At 39.6% G+C, this 18,739-nt stretch overlaps 1 protein-coding gene across 1 annotated transcript in view; it reads right to left on the minus strand.

Moving 5' to 3' along the window:
• The window catches only part of smc2 (structural maintenance of chromosomes 2), a 54,067-nt gene that overhangs the window by 6,457 nt on the left and 28,871 nt on the right, over nucleotides 1-18,739 (minus strand). Inside the window, exons 8-21 of the mRNA XM_067983575.1 lie at nucleotides 18,426-18,575; nucleotides 17,767-18,000; nucleotides 16,633-16,792; nucleotides 16,132-16,249; nucleotides 15,451-15,589; nucleotides 15,154-15,273; nucleotides 13,640-13,844; nucleotides 11,880-12,015; nucleotides 9,506-9,630; nucleotides 6,739-6,932; nucleotides 5,690-5,833; nucleotides 5,394-5,588; nucleotides 2,455-2,655; nucleotides 704-820 (exon numbers count right to left, since the gene is read on the minus strand). Coding sequence (XP_067839676.1) covers nucleotides 704-820; nucleotides 2,455-2,655; nucleotides 5,394-5,588; nucleotides 5,690-5,833; nucleotides 6,739-6,932; nucleotides 9,506-9,630; nucleotides 11,880-12,015; nucleotides 13,640-13,844; nucleotides 15,154-15,273; nucleotides 15,451-15,589; nucleotides 16,132-16,249; nucleotides 16,633-16,792; nucleotides 17,767-18,000; nucleotides 18,426-18,575 — 2,238 coding nt within the window. The remainder of the gene's footprint in view (nucleotides 1-703; nucleotides 821-2,454; nucleotides 2,656-5,393; nucleotides 5,589-5,689; nucleotides 5,834-6,738; nucleotides 6,933-9,505; nucleotides 9,631-11,879; nucleotides 12,016-13,639; nucleotides 13,845-15,153; nucleotides 15,274-15,450; nucleotides 15,590-16,131; nucleotides 16,250-16,632; nucleotides 16,793-17,766; nucleotides 18,001-18,425; nucleotides 18,576-18,739) is intronic.

Consider the following 18,739-nt stretch of genomic DNA (forward strand, 5'->3'; position numbering starts at 1 on the left):
AATTCAGTAACAATCTACAGGTTCAGGCCACAGTCACCTAACCTGAATATATGTTTAGCCATGTGAAAAATATACTAAAAAATCCCGTATTTTGGGAAGAAAGGATTTTGGGACTGAGTTACATTTAAGTGTTTTGTTTTCAAACAAAGTGAATTCATAAAGGTTTAAAAAGGCCACAGGTACTGAAGTTGTATATTAAAGCCCGAGGATAGTTTGTGGAATATCACAACTCGCAGTCTATTCCACACTGATACAATGCGGGTCAATTATCTCATTGCAGGCCCTTTAGCCAGGATGGTCCCCATTCATTTTGAGAACAGCAGATGTATTTTTTAAAGCCACCCCCTAAAAGGAAGGAAAGGGGGAAGATGAGAAAGGAGGGGGGGGAAGCTGTTTTCTATTGGTCAATCAACAGGGTGGAAGTCAGCATCACAGACTGAAGATATTCAAAGATAGTCCCTGCAAACTCCAAGGTGATTTGGGAACTTCAGTCTGGGACAAGTGTTTGTTTTGCTTTGAATCCTTAATTCTTGGTCTCGTACAAGAGGCTTATTGTCTTTTGTTATTCGTTGCCATTCAAGACGACAGCTATATTACTTTAGCTTTCCATAGATTTATTGACTGTATTTCTGCTCATTCTGCCATATAACAAAAAAAAACTTCCCTCCCCGCAAAAACTGTTAAGATATAAATTAGTGTTTACCTGTGTCCATGCAACATTCAAAGCTTCATTTTTCTTCTGATCCAGCTCTTCAATAGTTGAAAGAATTTTTGACTTGTCATTTTCAACTATTCTTTTTTTCTTCATCAAATCATTGTACTGTGAACAAGCATAAGGGAGTCCACTCAGATTTCAATGAATGTTTCTCACATCCAGTTGCACCTTTCTTACGCACATCAATAAGTGGATGTTCAAGACTGGCACCTACGGTTTCAAAGCTATTTTATAATTAATACCCACCATGACATTGATGTTAATTTACTTAACTTCATACTTAATTACTGCCTATCAGGATAGTTGTAAGGAGTCTTACAACACCAGGTTATAATCCAACAGCTTTATTTGAAATCACAAGCTTTCGGAGCTTTCCTCCTTCGTCAGGTGAGTGTAGGGTTCCATAAAGGCACAGCATATATAGTCAGAGAACAATACCTGGTGATTACAGATAATCTTTCCAACTGCCCGTTATCACATCTCGGCAGAGAGATAATCAAAGCAATCAAAGGAGTGGATGGTGTTCAGACAGAGAAACATTACATCCAAGTCTACTGAATACACAAGCGGTCAGAACACAAAGACCACTTGTGTATTCAGTAGTCTTGGATGTAATGTTTCTCTGTCTGAACACCATCCACTCCTTTGATTGCTTTGATTATATCTCTGCCGAGATGTGATAACGGGCAGTAGGAAAGATTATCTGTAATCACCAGGCATTGTTCTCTGCCTATACATGCTGTGCCTTTATGGAACCCTACACTCACCTGACGAAGGAGGAAAGCTCCGAAAGCTTGTGATTTCAAATAAAGCCGTTGGACTATAACCTGGTGTTGTAAGACTCCTTACATTTGTCCACCCCAGTCCATCACCGGCATCTCCATATCAGGATAGTGAAAGTTATCCGGGTGGCCAAAGATGAACTTCAGAATAGGAGTGAATACGATCCTCGGTCACTTCATAGGGAACTCACTTATATAATTTTAATGGACGCACACACTAGAATGGTGTAGGACACAGGAACTCCCTTACAGATCCCACAGCGCTAAACCTCTGTGTTCTGTTTACAGAGTTCTCTGGCAGTATTTTCTGTCCCATGGGATATTTGTTTGTAACACAACAAATACTCAGTGGGGATGCCGAGGTGGGAAGTGAAACAAAAACAGAACCATTCCAAATGCCGTGGGACAGATATGATTCAAAACAACCCCCACAACATTCACTCCCTCAACCAGAGTATAAATATGGCTCCTCTGAAGCTCTTTACTTAGAAAAGAACAACTGATGGAATGATGTGCATGCACTCCTACTTGTACTTAATCATTGAGATCCTTTAATAGCAGAACTAGCGAAATATACACAACACATAGTTATGGAATAAAATATCACATCATTGGCAGTGCATAACAAAAAGTTCTTTCATACAAGACAGTCTTGAGTTACCTATAAGTCCCTACAATGCACCAGCAGTTCGATACCATACAATATCATCTTTGTTGCAGAGATTTTTGTTCAAGATTAAATGTAATGCCAAAAAGAACCCAAATTATTTACATTTAGAGCTGACTTATGGTGCTTTTATATTAAAAGTGCAGCAGACAGAAAAATAATTCTCCAGCTGTCAGCTGCACTCCTAACAGACTTGCAGGGAACAGAGCATCATGAACATGTGGGTCTACAAATCTGCTTTAGTTTCATTGAACTGCATTCTAAAAGAGATTTAAAATGTAAAGTTATACCCGCTCCTCTGCCTGGCTCAGCATGTTCATTGCCCTCACGTTGACATTTTTGCCCAGTTTATCCTTCTTCTCCTGCAGCTTCTGCAGCCGCTGACCTGCTTCTTTGGGGTTGTTCACTTCAAAATCATAGACTGTGTTAGCCTGGCCAAAGAGGTGTTTTTCAGAAGCAATCCACTCGTACTCTTTCAGCATTCTGGTCACCTGCACAAGTTTTAAAAAGAAGAAAAAGAAGGCAGCAATTGTAAAGACCAACAGTAAAAGCGCAGTCAGAGTCCGATTCCGATTCCAGCGTCCGATTATACAAATCCTACTGAACACTTGATTTGTGAAGAAAATAAGTAGTGTCCAATTTAGGTAGAAAAGAACTAACTGCCCAACTATTAATTCTAATGAGGACACTTTCTTGCCTTCTGTTTTCATTTGTCTGTGCTCATTTGCTGCATTTGGACCAGGAGTGGAATTTGTAAATAATTTAAAACTCTTACACTTGCATTTAAGACAAAGCTACCAATATTTAGGTTCGTAGGTACGTCTGATGGGACTAGCACCCACCTAGCTGCATGGGTGCTGACCCACCCAGGACAGCCATGGTCAGTCTCATTTTAATAAAGGTGCCGAGTTCCTAGCATATTAGGCCTGGCACTGGGTGCTTGCCAAAGAGGGAAGGGGGCAGGAAATCATGCATCAGCAACTTTCAGAGATAATGAGAAACCTTTATAGCATGCAGCTACTTAAAGCATTGACAACACTCAGTTCTACTTCTCCACTTCATTCACTGACCACAGCGCCGTTACAACTGTTTCAAATGGTCTTCCTCCAGCTTACGGTCACCAAAACCAAAAGTACCTTCTGACTCCCACAAACACCTACCTACATCTTCAGCCTCTACCCCATTCACCTTCCCAGTAGCCACCTCAGATTAAATCCAGATAAACAGAATCTTGACGCATTACTGGACTCCGAACTCGGCTTCATTCCCCACATCTGATCAGTTATGAAGACCGCTCTCTTTCATCTCTATGACATAATCTGTGTCTACTCCCTCGTCCCCTGAAATCCTAGCCCATACTTATCATTTCACAACTAAACTTCTTCAATGCTCTAATATAAAAACAGAAAATGCTGGAAAAGCTCAGCAAATGAGGCAGCATCTGTGGAGAAAGAAACAGTGTTAACGTTTCAGGTCGTAGACCTTTCATCAGAACTGGAAAAAGCTCTCCTGGCCGGCGTCCCCCTTTCCACGATCCATTAACAAAAAGCTATACTTAGACTTGGATCCACATCACCTCTGTTCTCACCAAATTCGGCTGGCTTACTATGTTCCAGGAAATTGACTAAAGTTCATCTCACTATCAAATCCACTCCATGGCCTTGCTCCTTATCTCTGTAATCCCCAGCCCTGCCACGAATACATCCTCCGCCCATCCCACACTGGCCTACTTGTCGCTCAACATTCCATTACCCCCATCTCCTCCGTCCATTATGCACCTGCCTCATATATACGTATATGTGTGTGTGTGTATATGAGCAATCTCTTCCTCAACCTCTTGACTGTACTTAACTCCATCCCCTCAGTAGTCTTCCCTTTCTCTTTCCTGCTCAGCATACTCTTGCGATCCAGCATCCCGAGACACCTCCTTGTAGGAGTGCTGCACAAAATGCAAGTTGTTGTTTGATAGTCCTCCACGGATGATTTGAGGAGGTTTTAAATGAGGTGCACGTGTGTAGTGGAACATTGATAGTGGCCATTGGTTTGTGGTTTTCAGAGAAAAATGGTCAAAATTCAATGCCAAAACATTAACAATCCTACAAAATTATGCAATACCGTGAAACAAAAACACAACTTTTTTCAGTCACCATAAACCAATGCGCCTAATTATTAATTAATTTTGACTTTCAAATAGACCTCTTGCTTTTACTCTGGATTCCCATGATTTTAAAATTATATTAGAAGTTGAATAAAAAATAGGAAAGAAACTACTTGTAAAAGACAGATTAAGGGTGTCAGGGAAGGGATGTGTTGTTGACTGGAGCACCACAAGCATCAGTGCTTGAACCTCTTGTTTCTGATCTATATAAGTGACTTGGATGTAGAAACCGATTGTAAGCTCGCTAAATTTGCATTCAACACTAAAGTGAGAGCAGCAGGGATAAAGGATGCAGTTAAACAATTTCCCAAACGATTTAGATCAGTTATGCAATTAGGTAAGCAAGTAGCAATAAAATGTAAAGTGTTGCATACTAGGTGTAAAAATTGAGCATATACAACAAAAAGAATTAGCAAAGGAAGACTTGGACAGAAACCAGAGAGTGACAACAAACTTGTCACCTGCAATGTGAAGATAATATGGAAAGGTAATTAAAAAAGCAAAAGAGATTGTTGGAATCCATAGTCACAAGTAGTGGAATGGGAATGGAAGTCTACAAAGCTATACTGAGACTTTTGATCCACTACTCAGGCTATTCAGACTACTGCGTATAATTTTGGTCACCATGCTTCTAAGCGACAGCATTTCTGGAAAGAGCTTGCATTTGGAACAGCTGTCTAGCCACTTTCCATGTAGGTAGTGCACGGGAAGCTGTGCCTTCTATATCTGTGCCAGCGTTTTGGGCTCTATGGGAAATCAGAAATCAGCATTGGTGTGCAGAATTCTCACCCGAAGCAACTAGCTGAATCATAATGAGGAGGTCACTGGAAGTCTACTGTAGGACTGCCATCATCCTTCAGGATAGCTATGAGAGACTATGACCATTTCACCAATCACGTGGTACATACCCCATTAGTTTTTGAACCCAGAACTTTGCAATCCCATAGCAATGGCACTTTTGATTTGCATTTGTATAGGTGATAACCTTTCCATTAGATTATCTGCTGAATGCATTATACTAGCTAAAACGTTAATCGATTATTAACTGTATACTTATTCTCTTGTACTTACTTTAGCAGCAGCATCAGCACTGTCACGTTTATGCTTACTAATGTTGTGTTCCAGTTCCTGAATCTTTAACTGAGCTTCATTCTTCTGTTTTACTAATTCTGATATACAACTGTTTTTGATTTGAATGTCCTTGTTCTGTGTCTTTATGGCTTCCTTTTGTTTAGCCAGGTTATCCTGAGCCTTCTTCACAGCTTCCTACATTGAAAAAAAAGGAACAAGACACCGTTGTAATCAACAAGATCACATAGCCTCCAGCAGGTGGATTATTTATACTTATTCATTTTAAATGTGAATACCTTATTCTTTGCCACTTCTTCAGCCATGTTTTCAATCTGTTCTTTGTAAGATTTGATGGCTTCATCCACAGCCTCAATCTGCTGTTTGTACCCAGTCTGTTCACGCTTTAACTCTTCCAGTTCTAAAAGCAGAGCATCCATTTCCTACAGATACAAAACACATAAGCTGGCACACAGAGATCAAAGACAGATTTTCCCTTTTTCTCTTTCACCTCATTTTGGAACATATCACCTAAACCCTGACTAAATATCCATTAAAAGGACAAATGACTGGAATCAGCTTTTGTGAATGGGAGTGGAAGCAAGACTGTGAAATTTTAAAATCAGTCTTCAACAAATGTGCACTCTTTTTTTGAGCTCACAACCTTGAATGGAAAATGTGGATGGTCTAACTATTACTAGATGAATGTTATTTTAGGTGACTTTATATGCTGATACCTTGTCAAAGGAAATGATGCTGCAGGAGGCAGCATTTTTGTATAACCCGCTAAAGCAGAGTCACAAGACAGGCTGGAGCATCTTTAAAAAGGATAGGCGTTCCTGTTATTTTAAAACTGGATGACTTTTCCTTTGGTATGCAGAAGCTAACTTCATTTGAAAAAAGCCAATATCAAAAGTGAGCAACTTCTTAGAATAAGTATTATGCTTCCCATCTAGTTTTAGTTACCCTTGCCCATTTCTCCCATCCTCCACCTGAACAATCTGCTCACAGGACATCTCTGATGCTGCTCTTGGTGACACAAGAGATGCCCAACCCAATTTTCTCTCCCCATTACAAGAAGGTGCATGTGAAAATTAGGAACTCAGTAAAACGGATCAAATCTGCAACCCACGGGGATAATTGATTTTCATGATAGATCAGCATGCACTATTGACATAATTGAAATGACAGAAAAAATTAAAATCTTTCAGAACTGTATAAGTTTCAATTTGCTGAGTCACTCCCAGCAGGATTTCTCTTCACAAAACACAACTGACCTACATCTTACTATCCAGAGAGAAACCGGGTACTTGTGAGAAACTACACATCTCATTGCAATGTTATGCACCTGCTGTTTCCCTTTTGTCTTCTTATTGGATGTGTCAGACTTCTTTTTGACATCATCAAGCTTCTTCTCAGCTTCCTTCAGTTCCTTTTCCCTCTCAACCTCAGCATTTTTCATCTTGTTTTCCAAGATGTTGTACTTTTCTTCAGCCTTCTTTTGTATTTCTTTTGTTTTGTTAAGTGTCTCTTCACACTCACCTAGAATTAAAGGAGAGAACATAAGAACAGTGTAATTTTAAGATCGTGCCATGTAGTGTGATGCATCTTTATGGTCTTAACTCTGCTACACCACTCAAATACTCAATGAACAAATTGCTTACTGCAAATGAAAATCTAGCTGTCAGCAAGGTTTTTGTGGGTGGTAGATTATGGAAAACCAGTCTTGCAATGCAAAAATGCAGTTCCAAACACCATCAGGAAGTAATACCTCAAGAACAATGGAGATAGGTATCCAAAAATAGCAACAAAAAAACCCCTCAGAACTTAAACACACTTATAAGAAATTCTCAAATGCTAGAGCACCAAATCCCAGCATTTATATGAGTGAGTAGCACTAATCGAGTGAGCAGATTTTTTTTTTTTAAAATGACTTCAGCGTGGAGCCAGATTGACTGAAATTAAGAGCTCCAACAAGGCTCTTGCCTGCTCCTTATGAGGCCTCAAAAGGTTGAGAGTTTTGACTATCTGAATGGTGCTGCACAAATCACCAGATTCGGTATAGCATGCTCTTTGAATACAAGTGCATTCGCAGAGCACACCACTGAATGGAGTCTTTTCCCCCCCAAACTTTATGCTCTTCTCCTGCTATATCCACCCTTTCTATAGCTGCTATATAATTTTCAATCAATATTGCAACTCCTCTAACTTTGTAGATTGCTCGTTGCAAGATGCTTCCTACACTTAGCTCCAACTGTTTGCCATACTGTGCGATAAGCCATGTTTCTGCAATTCCAGCATCAATATTCTTGCTAGTTGTGCATAGCTGTAACTCGAGTACTTTATTCTTGGTGCTCCTTGCATCATTCATTTCCTTTCTTTTTGGTTTGTATTTGAGAAGCTTACAGTTAAGTTTCTGTATCCAGGTCATTTATGCAGATTGGAAACAACTGTCCACTGAGGGACTCCGCTCAACACCGTCCCCCAGTCTGACATTATACTTCTCATGAGTACTCTTGTGTTTTTTTTAAAAAACATATCCAGTCACATCCACCACACTAGATTTTTTTTGTAAAGGTTTCATTAGTTTTTCTACAAAGAACCTCATCAAAAAAGTTTTCTTAGTTTAAATGCCATTACCCATTTGATCTGTAACCTGTTTGATCTTATTTCACAAAGAAATAAAGTTCATCAGTCAAGATTTTCCCCTTCTAAATATATGCAGGCTGTTCAAGTTAAAGTTTTCTAGGTATTTTTCCAGCCTACTCTTTAGGATAGATTCCATTATTTTACATGTTAATGCTGTTAGGATAGATTTGCAGATGTCAGCCAGATTTATTACCCTTTCAAATATAGGTATTTAAGTTGACAGTCATGTAAAGCTTCACCAATGCTTGGCTCTGTTTATCTATATTTAAACTCATCCCTTATCCCCTTTCACATACAATAGTCACTGCACTCCAAAAGCAATTAATTGTGTTAAGTACTTCGAGGGTTTTACTCTGATAAAGTACCACATAAATTCAAGTATTATTTGTGAACTCGACCTCTTCCAAGGAACAAAAACCTTGAGAATACTGCTTTATAGACCTTCTCTTTCAATTTCCCAGGCAATATGCTGGATGAGCACTTGAAGTGCTGTAACCTACAGGGCTATGTACCTCCAATGGCTTCTTCCTTTTGCCATTAATTGCTACATGGGCTGCCACTGCTGGCTCCTCCTCCACTCTCTGCAGCTCCATCCTTTATTCACTATAACCTTAGCACTGGAAGAAAAGTCACTGCCCTGCTAACACTCAGCCCACTCAGAGGGCAGTCGTTACTGCAAATGGTGGAATCGTAGAAAGTTATGGCACAGAAGGAGGCCATTCGGCCATCGTGTCCGTGCTGGCCGAAAAAGAGCTATCCAGCTTAATCCCACTTTCCAGTTCATGGTCCATAGCCCTGTAGGTTACAGCACTTCAAGTGCTCATCCAGGTACTTTTTAAATGAGTTGAGGGTTTCTGCCTCTACCACCCTTTCAGGCAGTAAGTTCCACACCCCCCATCACCCTCTGGGTGAAAAAATTTCTCCTCAGCTCCCTTCTTATCCTTCTACCAATTACTTTAAATCTATGCCCCCTGGTCACTGACCCCTCTGCTAAGGGAAATAGGCCCCTCATAATTTTATATACCTCAATTAAATCTTCCCTCAGCCTCCTTTGTTCCAAAGACAACAACCCCAGCCTATCCAATCTTTTCTCATAGCTAAAATTCTCCAACCTCTTGATTGGAAACACAATCTTAGTGCCATTTCAGAAACTGGGCACTGAAAATTGTGCCTTGACCCTCAGCACCCGCTGCTGCTATTTATTGCTTTTTATAAAGCAGGAAGTGTGGAGAGAGTGCAAGCCAAGTGCCAGTCATCAAGCTTCATTGCTTGCTCTCAGAAACGATGCAAACAAGGTAGCTGTTAACAAATTAGGAATTTTAAATGTGAACATTTTAAGTTTTTGGTGACAAATACTCAAGGTTAAGGCCTTGTAAAACCTCATGCTAAAGTATTCCTTTGACTATATCCTGCACTCTCATGAAAGGTTTCATTACTTCTCCCTCTTTAGCCGTAATAGTAAGTACCAATAGTTTTTTGAAGGGTTTCAAACTCCTCCTGCTGCTTGTGGTAGGAGCTCTGCTGAAGCTTTACCAGCAGTAATTCTTCCTCCTGAGATTTCAACTCCCACTGCAGTTTCAACTCTCGGTATCTGAAAAGATTGTGAAAAAAAATTATTTGTAACACTGTACCAAATGTAACACGTCAGAATACAGAAGAGGATTATTTCAGTCTATTTACTGAATTGTTTCAGCTAAAACCGGCATAGACTTGCTGGGCCGAATGGCCTGTTTCTGTGCTGTAAATACTGTAACACATTAAAAAGTTGTCTGCAGTGAACATTGTTAATGTTCTGTGGGTCCATTTTCTTCTTCCTCATTGGTTAGGCTTGTGCTTTTCCACTTTCTAATTGGTCATTGTGTATTTTCATTCAGTCACCAAATCTTAATGCACAAAAACTTCATCCACCCACAAGCCTGTACTCTAAACCAGGCCCAATACAAATAACTTTTGCACAGGAGTCCAAAGATATGCGCATGCCAACACAAAATTCTTTCCAGCCACCAGGTAGCAGCCCTAGCTTTGCCACTCCCTCCTGGCTCTTCAGCAATGAGAAACAACATTAGTAAAACCTGAGCTACAGATGGAGAGTACGAGAAAGATTACAATCTAATAGCTTAGCATAGCTATGGGGAAGTGGAGGGGGGAATGGAAAGAGGCAAGATAGTGTTTCAGGCTGTATAGAATAATTTTCATCTAGAAAGAGGACAGGAAGTCACAGCAGAAATTTGGCTTCACACAGGCAAAACTAAATGCCAAAAGAAGCGGTTGGTAACAACACTTAGCAAAAAACAGAATGGACAGAAAATCTCACAGCAGTGAAAACTTAAAATATTTTGGACTCTCTCTAGAGAAAGATGTGGGTTCAGGGCTAAGGCAGGGGGATCCTTGGGGGAGGCTTGGCTTGGTAGCAATGGGAAGAAGGGGGGATGAGACAGAGGCAGCTGGACGGATGGTCTCAATCTTAGTGACAAAGAGGTCCACGAGCTCCTCGCAATTGTTCGAGGCGAGAGTGGAGTGGGCAGGGGACAGCGGTTTAAGGAGGCGGTTGGTGGTGGAGAAAAGCAATGATTGGGGCAGTACCAGGGGGAAGGACCATGAAGGGAAAGAGTAAGGGTTTTACTGGGGACAAGGGCATCAAAGGCAAAAGGTAAGGGAGTGATGGAGCAGATCGACAGCTGCAGAAGTATCGTGACGAACAGAACGTCAAAAGCTAGACAGTTGGGAGTCCAAGTTACAGTCAAAAGGTCCTGTGGTGGAATGAAGTTGACTTGTAGATAGGCTGGAGTCACCAATGAAACTAATGTCCAGGTTTGGAGACAGGTGTGGCAGGCTCGTGAGTCCAGGAGCTGTTTGAGGGTCACTGCTAGAGGTTTTCTCATGGAAAATGGAGAAAGAAGAAGGCATGGAGACTTGACCATGAGACGGCATAGGTTGCTCCAGGGGTCCAGTGAATGTGCAAGTAGTGGCTTCGGTGGTTAGTAGTGCATACCAACAGATCCAGTATACCAGTGAAGGGATGAATGGAGTCAGCAACAATGGGACACAGGCTATGAGCAGCAGAGCAAAGGTCATTAGGCAGCAATGGAGCAGATTCCAGAGCAGGAACAGATCAGTGATAGCTCAATATAGATTGAAAAATTCCCAGCAGAGAAGCGAGGACACAGGAACAGGGCTGATACTTGAATCAAGACAACCCAGCAAAGAATACAGTCTCTGTAGAAAGTGGTGGCGACATTGGAGTACTGAATATTATGTCGACGCTAAGTATTCAGTTCCTAGCATTTCTGGCTGAGTCAGAGGTTGTGGCTTCAAGCCCAATCTAGTTCTCATACACAACATTTAGGCTGACACCAGTGTTGTACCAAGCGACTACTTACATTGTCAGAGGTACCCTTCTTTGGATGGGACATCAAACAGAAGGCCCATCTGCCTGTTCCAATGGTTCAAGTAGACATTATAAATCCTAGAAGAATACTGCTTGAAGAAAAGCCGGGAGTTCTCTCAGTTTCCTGTCCATCATTTTTCTCTCAATAAACACCATCAAAAATAGATGTGGGTTTTTGCCAGCAAACAACACTGAGCACATTTCAAAGCAATTCATTGTATGTGATGCACGTTTAAGGTCTCTGAGAAGCTCGACATGGTGCTATACAAATGAAAGTTCTTTCTTACATGAGATGGGGGGGGGGGGGGGGAGGGAGAGGGAGAAAGAGCAGCATAAAAATCAAATAATTGTAACTTGTTGAAAGATAAGCTGCTGATTTATACTCGAAAATATCTTAAAATATCATACAGGTAGAACAAATCATATTTTGACAACCCAAGAAACAGACATACTTTTCCACAATATTTTTGAGGCTCCCCAGCTCCTTATCCACTTGCTGCAGCTCAGTTTGTTTAGATTTGAGCTCATCCTGGATATCCTTCAGTTCTTGGAGTTTAACCAGCACAGAGGCAGACTGCGTACGAGCACCTGGTTAACAACATTAGTGCACAACTGAAGTTAACAATGGGTGAGGGATGGGTCACAAATCCCTAACCTACCTAAACATAGATTTTACAATGGGAAATAAAAAGAAACATGTAAAAGCAAGTTTGCTTCTCAACTGGGGTGCACAAACTTCAATAATGGAACCGGAGACACGGCCTCCATTTTATATAATGAAGTATCCTGATAAAATGCATATTACCTGATTTTAGGAAGCTATCAAATAGAGACCATTGCTTGACATAGAATTCTACTGCACTGACACTGGTAGTGACAAAAATAGAGTATTGTTGTTCAGGGTGCATTATTAATTGTCTTTTTCTTTTGTCACAGTACATAAAGAGTTAAATGCCCAGGTATACTTTCAGAAAATGCCCTGGCCTAATTGATACTCAACAACTCAAGAAACAGTTGGCAATTATAACTCTGTGGCTAATTGCCTGGTCCAGTGTGTTCGAAAATGTTATTGCGGACAGGTGCCAATTGGAAAGTTTACAGCAATAAGCCAGGTGGGTGCAGGGAAGACAAATAGGAAATGCTTACCACCATGTTGGGGGGGTGAGTTGTAGCCATTCAGTTCAATAACTGGTATGCTGTAAGTCTTCTTGAATTATATTATACAATTTGCAGCTGCATGTGTGGGGGCAAACAGCATTTTAAATCTTATGAATGGCTGACCAGTTACCTGTACTTATGAGGTTTTTTTTTTAAAAAAATACGTTATTTCAGTGCATCTGCAGAAGAGGATCTTGGACAGTATATCAGAGGCCAACCTTTTCCGAGTCAGTCTAAAGGCAGTCAGAGACTCAACCTTAGTGAGCCATCATGTAAAAGTACTCAAAGAACATGTTTGCGGTTCAGTTACGCGCCACGCAGGAGAAGCACTTTGTTGTTTTTAATATTCCAGGAATACTGGAGTCTGCAGTTACTGTAAATTACTGTTTGGATTTTAAGACTATTCATTTCTATTTACTGTTCAATAATTCTGACTAGAAGCGTATAGCCTAAGCCATTGCTGATGGAATGCTTAATCTAACTGCCAAAAGAAAATTACATGAGGGCAAGTGGCATATTCAGTAAACAGCAATGAGGGTTCTCGGTTAGACCTCTGGGCTAGCGACATTTACCTAGATGTTAAGCAGTTAACAGCGCATTGCAGGGAGCAGGGGTTCACTTACAGGAGTGGTCTTGAACCCAAGGAAAGTATCTAGCGCAAAAAAAGCTAACTTAGCCTTAAGCCTAAAAACTTTTTTACGGGCAGTAACACCATTTCTTACATCTATTCTATCAAATACAGCATGTTTCAGCACAAAAATGGTTTCAGCTTTAAGTTTAAGTGATAAGTCAAGTTTAATTAAGGTAACCAAATGAATTTTTCAGTCATTTAGCACAGTAAGGTTTGAGCATTATTTTGCCCTACACAATGTTATATTATTCTTATTTAAGTTAGTCAGTTTCTTCCTTCCATTACAATCAAGTTTCACCACTTATCATGGAATCAGAAAAGACAAGGATACTTACTTTCTTGCATACATCATAAAAACCAGCAAATGTCATGAATGTAAAACAGTATTTTAGCAACCTATCCTAAATAGAGGCTCAAACTAACCTCCACTTAACGTTCCCTGTGGGTCAAAAGTATCTCCACCAATAGTGACTGTCTTTGTCAGGATCCGCTGGTCAAAGGTCACCTTCTTGGCATTGTCCAAGCTGTCACACACTAACACAGACCCAAAAACATACTCCATTGCCTTCTTTAAATCATGCTCATATCCAACCAGGGACAAGGCCGTGTGCACATTGTCTGCACCCACCTGAAATACAGAAACGTGGAATATGTTATCTACAATCAGTTATGCAACAGCAAACTCTTTAGAACATAGAAGGAGTTTTACATAGAGATAGAGATACATAGTTACATAGTGTCTTATGCACAGAAACAGGCCATTCGGCCCAACTGGTCTATGCTGCCGTTTATGCTCCACACAAGTCTCTTCCCACCCCTCTTCAACAAACCTATCAGCATATCCTTCTATTCCTTTCTCCCTCATGCTTATCTAGCTTCCCCTTAAATGCATCTATGCTATTCGCCTTAAATACTCCTTGTGGTAGTGCATTCCACATTCTCACCACTCTCTGGATAAAGAAGTTTCGCCTGAATTCCCTATTGGATTTATTGGTGACTCTTATATTTATGACCTCCAATTTTGGATTCCCCCACAAGTGGAAACATCTTCTCTATGTCTAATTTAAGAAACAAAAATCCAGATCAAAGATACATTTCTTGCTCCTTTGGGGTGACTTGGGTTAACTGGATTCCCTATCCAAGAGACCAGGTTCTTTACATGCTGCCAATAAAAATGACCAATGGATGCTTTTTTGTAAACTGTGGTCCTTTACATTTACCATAATGCACAAGAGTGGAAGATGGGGCAAGAAAGTCTTCACTTCAAGTTAGTTTTGTCACTAGACTCATACAGCACGGAAGATGGCCATTCGACCCATTGTGCCAGTGCCGGCTCTTTGAAAGAGCTATCCAATTAATCCCACTCCCCTGCTCTTTCCCCATAGCCCTGAATTTTTTTTTTCTTTAAGTATTTATCCAATTCCCTTTTGCAAGTTACTATTGAATCGGTTTCCACAACCCTTTCAGGCAGTGCATTCCAGATCATAACAACTCACTGCGTAAAAAAATTCTCCTGGTCTCCCCTCTGATCTACTTGAGAATAAGCAGACAAATTAAGAAAATCTATAAAGCTGCAAACTATCATATACAAATTGTACTGGTCATATCTGACAGACATTGGCTAGTGCTAGTGTAAAAAAAACTTGCTGCTGGCTGGAAACCTTTAAACATTACTTCTAATACTAGTAATAATGGCATCAACTACTATGATCATTTCTGTTCCCATTTATAAAATGCATCAACCAAACTGGTCACAGCTGTTACAATTCACCTGTCATACAGGGTAATTTTTACCCAAACAGGGCTGGGAAACAGTTTAATCATGTATATACACTTTTTTTATTATTATATAAAAGCAGACGCACACAAACAAACAAGTGCAGATAGTACATGGAAGACCATCCTCAAATTCATAGCTTGCAGTGTCCTGGGCTTACCAGATTTTTGGCTGTCTTAACAGTATGCTCATTGATACATCTGGCAGAAATTTTGTTGAGTGGTATGATAGTGTATCTCCGTTTAAGGTCTCCTTTTTCTAAGAGTTTCTTGCCAGTTACCTAAACAAAGAAACAGCATTGAGTAAATCCTCATTTTCCTAATTTTTGGAGACCTACAAAAAAAAACACCTTGCAGCTTAGGTTTAGCAATATGGCAGCAGTGTGTCTTAGTTCAAATTGACTCCAGAAACAGTGGCCTGTACTAATGTACTTATAATATCAGTAATTGTCACCTACCTCCGTATCCACCACAATGTTATACAGACGACCTCCAGCAACCACTTCCAAAGCTGTTGCTGTGGAGATATCTTTCACAGAGAGTAGTGTGGCAACAAGACCTTTCACACGATTAGAGTCCCAATTCTTTTCAGGATCCCTAAAAATAAGTATTCAAAATTTTGCTTTCATTTACAGATTTTTAAAAAAAGTTTTCAGCAATAAAGTTAAATATTAAAACGTCACTTCTTGCAACCCCCTTCCCCAAAAGTCTGATAAAACCCCTACAAAGTACCAAACGTGGTTCAGTTATCCAATAAACATAGATATTCTATCAATAAATGTCCAGGATGCAGAAAAAGTAATGTGTAATTCAGTAATTTAACATACAGTACATAGTTTCCACTGTACTTTAGAAAGATGTTAAACCAACTATAGAATCAAATCCCAATACACACTGAAGAATGGAAAGTCAAACAAAACTAGCAATAGATTTCAAAATGTTAGAATATATATTGTTATACAATGTTTTGACAAGCTATTGCTATGCAATTCAAAATTCCAAAATGTTTTAGCAATGCATACCTGCATAATGTACAGTTCACTAAAATATTTAAAGCATCTATTATTTTTAGATGATGCCAGCAGAGGAGACTGACTTTGCTCTATGCAAAGTCAAGTTCTGAAACAGCACAAACTTACTTGTATTCAAATCTCAAACTAGGGAACTTCGCCATCAAGACTTCATAAGACTCTCTCAGTTTGTTTACAATTCGTGACAGTCCTTGACGTTGGTCTAAAAGTTTCTCCTCTTTCCCATCTTCAGGGGAAAAAAAAAGTTAGAATATATTTAGCACTAAATAATAACAAGATTCTAATTCTTCTGCTTACACATTATTGATCCGTACACTACATTTTTTTTTCGTATTTAGTAGAAATCACATCTAAGCTGAAGGATACTTTTGAATCAACCGGAACTGACATAGCATTGGAATATATATTTTTATTAATGCTACCAAACAGAGTACTCACAGACAGATATATTTAATAGAAAAAATAAATTGAATTTCTAACCACAAATACAAGAGAAAACCCATCATGAAACTTAGAGAGAGATATGCACAAGTAATATTCCTCTATAACATGATTAGTTTATCATGTCAAAATTGATACAGTACAATTATTTTCAAAAATCCTTCAAACCTTCATAATTCAGTTTCTGCATTTCTGCTTCTAGCTTTTCTCTGTTCTTTTTAACAGCTTCAAAAGCATCCTGGTTTTTCTTGTAACCACTGTCTATCTTCTTCACTTCTGCCTGTTTAGTCTTTAATTCCTGCTGGGTGTGTTTCAATTTCATCTGAGCCTACAGCAGAACAATGAAACATTTGAGAGTGGGATTTCAGATTTTGTTTTTAAAAAAATAATTCATTTTAGGAAAAAAAATGGTAATATTTGTAAATCTGTGCTGAGAAAAAAAAGTCAACTTACAGTTTGGCAATAACTTTCTACAATAGTCACTTATATATTACTTATACATGTGTACAGATGGACATAGATTACATCTTTCTTTGTTGTACTTCTGCCAGGCTAAATAATTTATTACGAACAAAACTAAAACTGAAGAAGACATCTCAAAATCTTCTTATGGACTACAGTTAAGCCGATTTTTGAAAATTCAACCCCTAGACAGCCAGCAGCTTGTGTGAATCATGGGCTCTTGCCTGTGTTTGTTTTAAATCTCAGCATTAACATCACGACACAAAGAATCCCCCCTATATTGGTGTCATAGCATACAACTGTACCTGTGGGTACTTGTAATCACCATTATTTTGTCATTAAGACTCTTTCTTCTATAATTAGCATGTTACGTTTTATTTTGCATTATTTATCTAAATATTCTATTTTAACTCTTATTTTTAATATAAATAAGCATTTCTACTTCATTTTCACCGCCTCTACCATCCTCCTGTTTGCATGGAATTACAACCCGTACGTTTAAAAAAAAATCATTCCTCAATTGGCTTAAAAATAGTTCCAAAATGCCTTTTTTTTTTAAAAGCAGGTCAGGAGACGGAGCATCAATTTAGTCTAGCCACTTCAGTAGAATAATTGTAACACGATTTTCAGGCCTGACATTCTGCGGCCTGTGAGCAACAAGACAACTTGGCAGTGATGGACTGAGCAGAGTGCTGAAGAAACAAGTTATCTCATCAATAGCATTTGAAAGATTACATTTGCATGACCCATTACTCGTATACTATAGAACCAGTGTCACAACAGCAAAAACCCTAAGCTTCAAGCTAAAAGCAGTCTCAGAACACAGCATGGTTTATATACCTGCTTAGCCTCTGTTTCCGCTTTGCTTATATCATTCTTGCAAGCCATCATCTGGCCAGCAAGGGTGGCTGCCTCTCCATCCTCATTACTGGAGAGACCAGCAGAAACTGCATTGAAGTGCTGCTGAGCAGCGGCCAGAGCCTGGTCATCTTTCTGACTAGTCTCCTGTAGAGAGTTCAATTCATCAGCGATCTTCTTCATTTCCTTTTCCTTAGCTGCAAGAGCATTACCATCCTGAAAAAAGTACAAACAATAGTTACTTCATCGAGGTGCAATTTTTGCTTAAGAGACAATACTTTTGTAGGTATATGCATTAGAAGTGGAGTGTGTGGGCCAGCAGATATATAACTGAAAACTTGGCTACTCCATGGAATTCAACAAACTACACCAGAATTTTAAGTTCAAATGCCACACTCAACTGGCATTCAAACTCTCCAACACTCAATAGGCAAATTGTGTGTTTTGAACAAAGCAACTAAATGGTGAATGTTGCATTGAAAGAAGAAATGTATCAGTATATTTTAAGACAGGGGAAACATGCTGGGGAGGTGGAAGAAAGAGAGAAATATAAAACATAGACATCTACATAAAATCAACAGCAGTTTTAAAGTCCTACTCCACCAACCACCAGGATTAATTTATTTTGATGATTGCCTCACCTCCTCCATACTTTTGATGAGTGCATTCCGTTTCTTTTCTTCAGCCTTCAAGTTGTCTTTCTTGGAATCGTGTGTACTTTGCACTTTGGCATCTGTACGGTGAACATCAGCAACCACCTGTTCCAGGGACTGAAGCACTCCACCAACCTCCTGCAGGACAACAAATCCCAATTTCAAGTTATCCAAATCATAGAATCATACAGCAAAGAAGGAAGACATTCAACACATCAATGCCAGTGCCGGCTCTTTGAAAGAGCTATCCAATTAGTCCCACTCCCCTGCTCTTTCCCCAAAACCTTTGCAAATTTTTCCCT

Source organism: Heptranchias perlo, chromosome 4 (genome assembly GCF_035084215.1).
Source record: "Heptranchias perlo isolate sHepPer1 chromosome 4, sHepPer1.hap1, whole genome shotgun sequence".
In the NCBI taxonomy this organism is placed as follows: Eukaryota; Metazoa; Chordata; class Chondrichthyes; order Hexanchiformes; family Hexanchidae; genus Heptranchias; species Heptranchias perlo.